Source organism: Cyprinus carpio, chromosome A7, assembly GCF_018340385.1.
Source record: "Cyprinus carpio isolate SPL01 chromosome A7, ASM1834038v1, whole genome shotgun sequence".
In the NCBI taxonomy this organism is placed as follows: Eukaryota; Metazoa; Chordata; class Actinopteri; order Cypriniformes; family Cyprinidae; genus Cyprinus; species Cyprinus carpio.
In genome coordinates this window covers 14,133,194-14,137,730 of record NC_056578.1, presented here as the reverse complement: position 1 = coordinate 14,137,730, position 4,537 = coordinate 14,133,194, and the positions used below count along the sequence as shown (strand labels likewise).

The 4,537-nt window shown below is 35.0% G+C and overlaps 1 protein-coding gene across 1 annotated transcript; it reads right to left on the bottom strand.

Annotated features, from left to right (window-relative positions):
* Nucleotides 1-2,329: 2,329 nt before the first annotated feature.
* LOC122145774 (urea transporter 2-like) lies at nt 2,330-4,113 on the bottom strand. Its single transcript, XM_042761358.1, has 2 exons — nt 2,862-4,113; nt 2,330-2,726 (listed from the first exon to the last, which is right to left on the bottom strand). Exons 1-2 carry the CDS (start codon nt 3,026-3,028, stop codon nt 2,531-2,533), a joined length of 363 nt encoding a protein of 120 aa, XP_042617292.1. The 5' UTR covers nt 3,029-4,113; the 3' UTR covers nt 2,330-2,530.
* Nucleotides 4,114-4,537: the final 424 nt, after the last annotated feature.

The following is a 4,537-nucleotide window of genomic DNA, read 5'->3' as shown; positions in this document are numbered from 1 at the left end:
AAAGCATCCTTAAGGAAAGAAAGTATTAATTTCTCTCAATCAATCAATCAATCAATCAATCAATAAAATAAAATATTAATTAATTAATTAAAAAAAATAATTCAGATCCCAGATTTTGAACAGCAGTGTAGTGACAGTCTGAGGCACTGGCTCCATTGGCCCTATCCATAATCCAGCACTGCTTTCTCTCCTTCTCTCCATCTGTCTTCTACAGTTCAAACCTCTAGCAATCTGAACCCTTTCCAAATCAAATTTAAATGTTCTGCTGACACACAAACAGGGCAAAAGAGAAGGAAAAAGACAGAAAAGGTTTTTTTCCTTTCTAAAATCAACCCCCTCACTACTACGGGGAATAACAGACAGCTGTCTTACATTCACGGATATACCACAGAGCCCCAGATAAGCCCGAAGACTCTCCCTGCTCCTTTATGGAATATTACATGAGAGCTTTGAAGTTGTGAATGTGAATCACACTGCAGGGGATGAAATGAAACAGTGTGTATTGTGTGTTTGTGGGTGTTGTGCTGGGGATGAGGTATCTTACATCAGTCTCTTCTACCTACTCCACACACACACACACATCCAACCTCTGTAGTTTCTTTGTGTCTGCGATAACTCATATGTCTCTGTACGGCTGTGTATAAAATACAAAAGAGAAAGAAATACTGTGTCTGTGTATAGGAGAGAGTGAATGAGTGAAAGGGTAAAAACACCTTCCATGGTCTTGAGGTGGTAAACACAACAGTAAAACTGGCCAATTATCTCGCGGCGGGTGCAAATAATCATCTTCTGCATAGTGGGCGTTTGAGGAAATCTGTTTGCAGGTTGCTTTAGCTGAGTAAATCACAGCTACACAACCAGAATACTCAGTGCAACCCGAGTTACACAAAAATGTTTGATTCATTCTGTTCATGCATGTATCTCTATTTCACATCATTCCAAACCATCCTGCAGATGCTCCAAAAAAAGAATTTACTTTATATTTCTCAGATGTGTCTCTTTTATAGCTAAAAGCATTCTCATATTATGTTTAAGTAACAATTTTGAAATGAAAGTAGAAAAAAATTAGACAGTTGTCGGCTTGCAGATACAGAATAGAGATAATCTTGAATTTTTTTATGAGAAATGTTTGAATTCATATCTAGATCTTTGACTTATAATTGACTTAGGTTACTGGTTAAATCAGATTTAAATCAGATTTCCATTCAATCTCGTTGGGGTCTAGATGAAACTTTTGAGATATTATTTCTGCAAAACACTGTTCTACTGATATATGCTTTTAATGTCTGATTTTCCTGCTTAAGAAACATTTTTATTATTATCAATATTGAAAAGAGCTGTGCTGCTTAATATTTTCCTTTGCAATCACATGAATAGATTACATTTAAAAATAAATTAAAATAGAAGACAGTTATTCTTTTATTTTAAATTGTAATAGTATTTTACAGTATTTCTGTTTTAACAATATTTTTGATCAAATAAATGCAGCGCTGGTGAGCATACAAAACTTTTTTTTGAAAACATTTAATTAAAAAAAATATTTTTTATTTATTTTAAAAAATCTGAATTTTTTGATGAATAGAAAGAGAACAGCATTTATTTGAAATAGAAATATTTTGTGACATTATAAATGTCTTTTGATCAATTTAAATAATCCTTGCTGAATAAATATATTAATTACAAAAATTCATAAATAAAAATCATACTCTGCCCAAGATTTTGAGTGGTAGTGCATCTTTTTATTATCTATGTTAGTTTATCTTAAAGACCCTATAAAATGTTTTTCTTATAATATGATCTAATTGATTTTTCTTATAAGCTAGATATAATATGATCAAATTTTAAAAGCCTATTTTAATGTGCTTTTAACTCTGCTGTTTTCACATTGAATATTCATGACAGTGAGCGATAAAAACAGATACAATATAAATATAAATATTCTTTACCATTATCTCTTTCAGCCCTGTGCACCCATCATTACCGGATCAAGCTGTCTCCATGGAGACGTGGTAAAAGCACAGATACTATCTAGTGCATAAATATGTAAGCTATAAACAGACCATAACAGTCAGTTGCTATACTGTGTCAAAGAAAGCGGATCAGCCCAATGCACCCTAATGTCATTCAACAGACCAGAGTAATGCAATAAATATGCAGTAAAATGCATCTAAACACAAACACATACACACACACACACACACACACACACACACACACACACACACACACACACACACACACACACACACACACACACATATCTCAGGAGAGATGTGAATTGGAAAGATGATGAAGATAGATGGAGGAAGGAATGGACCATTGTGTGTGAAGATAAAGGGGTTAAAGAGGCTAAACAGGAAGATGACAAATAAAAAGACAGATCTATGGGGAATGAGAGGGAGAGCGAGTGGGACAATACAATAAAACCTAATCAATAAGATGACAGGATAGATATTGCATAAGTGGCAAGTAATTTGAGTTTTGTTCTCTTTCATGTTCATTATTTTTCCTTTCATTCTGTTCCATCCTGTCATCTGCGTAGAACATGGAGTTGGGTGTGATTGGTGCTCTCTGGCGCCCCTGGTGGCTGTGCAGGATAGTTTGGAAAATAGGGATTTGAAGTGCCAGTACAGACCAGATACAGTAGGATGACTGTATTAAAGGGCAAGACGCTCACTGGTAAATCCCAGTGGCCCAAAATGAAGCCAAACTGCTGTAAAGAAAATCTCTACGACAGGTGAGAAAAAGTTTGTTTGGATTTGAGTGTGTCAGCAATTATTTTGTGTGTGTTTTTGTGAATGTGACAGAAAATGACAGCATAATGTGTTTGATATCAGTTAATTGGCTTGTGTGTATCTTACATTGCAGCTTCACAGAGACACACAGGCAGAGCTCCAGCAGAGCTCAACAGTCCCATCAGCAGAGCCACCAGCATTCCATTAAAACTGTGAAGGCCACTGGAGACCTCCTCACTGCAGACAGGATCACATGTGAGATTGGAATCAGCATGAGCTTCTCTTCTATCCATGTCTGTCTTGTGCTTAGATAAAATGTGCTTTTCTCCACACCAGTTGTATTCTTAGATGCAAACTTAGATGCAGATACAGCTACTGTATATGTGTTTTCTGTGTGAATGACAATGTTTTCTTATTGTATGTTTGTGTGTTTGTGTATGCAATAAGATTAAATGGATTGTATAAAATATATTTTCTTGTTTAAATTGTTAAAATCATCTCATCATCAGTTGCCAACAGACAATTGTCACACCGCTTCTTGTCAAGACTGCACCTGTGAAAGCAGTTTGTGTCCCCGAGGTTTGTTTTTGTAGGTTTGCACCTTGTTGTTTTTGTGCATTCTGTTATAAGTAATATACATAACACATTTTTTGTTTGTTTGTTTGTTTTTGCTATAAGCATGTTTTTTGTTCATGCTTGGATGCCTGAGTATACATTTACTTGTGCATGTTTTGGTCTATGCATATGTACTTTTGTGCATATGTGGGGGTGTAATTCCTCACCAGTCCTGACTCCTGACCCAGGACAGCTGTGAAGGTCAAAAGGCCGAGCATCCCCAGCAGAGCCTGCCAGGGACTCTCCAGCAGCAATGCAGCCAGAATGAGAGGTCCACTCGGGGTTGTTTGGCAGAATCACACGTGAGATTCCACGCAAACGGCACTCAGCCAGCTATAGTGGGAAGGATTTATCTGGGAGAGAGAACATAAAGAGGGAAAGAGATAAGAGAGAGATAAATAGAGAGTTCACCAAAAATTATGTCATCATTAATTTATACTCATGTAGTTTCAAACCTATATAATTTTCTGTCTTCTTTGGAATACAAAATATGGTTAGCAGAATACATCAATATCAGAGATTGATGCTCTCTTCACAAAGAATGTGCTAGGAACTAGGACTTATCGATCTCTAAAAAGCACCATAAAAGCATCAGTAATGCCTCATAAAAACAGACAATTCATGCACTATATTCCACATGTTCTGACACCATTTGATAGCCTTATATTAAATGTTTTTTCAAAAATGTTTGAAAAATTGCACATGACAACCATTGGTCACTATTAACTTTAATTCTATCCTTTTTTATTCCATAGAAGATTGAAAGCCATACATGTTACAAAAGACATTGGTATTTAAATGTGTAAACTCACACATCCCTCTGATTCATGAAATCATACTTTTCATGTGTTACAATAGGATATAATACACATATTTGTAAAAAAGTTATAGTCTTTTTACAAAATACATATAATGTACTTGAACGTACATTTTAAAGAACAAATAAAATGTGTGCATTCATGAAGGATTGATAGTTTAGCACTTATTTTCATGTAGCATATCTTTTTATCAGTTTAAGTAATTTTATCATGTATTTTATTTTCTGTGAAAAAAATATTTTGTGTAGGCTGTGTCATTCTAATACAAACTCCTGACTTTACATTCAAAAGTATTGGGACTTTTTATTAGTAAGAATTGAATGTTATGTACTGTAGTGTAGCCTTCTCTTACCCTGCATGTCAGTATGT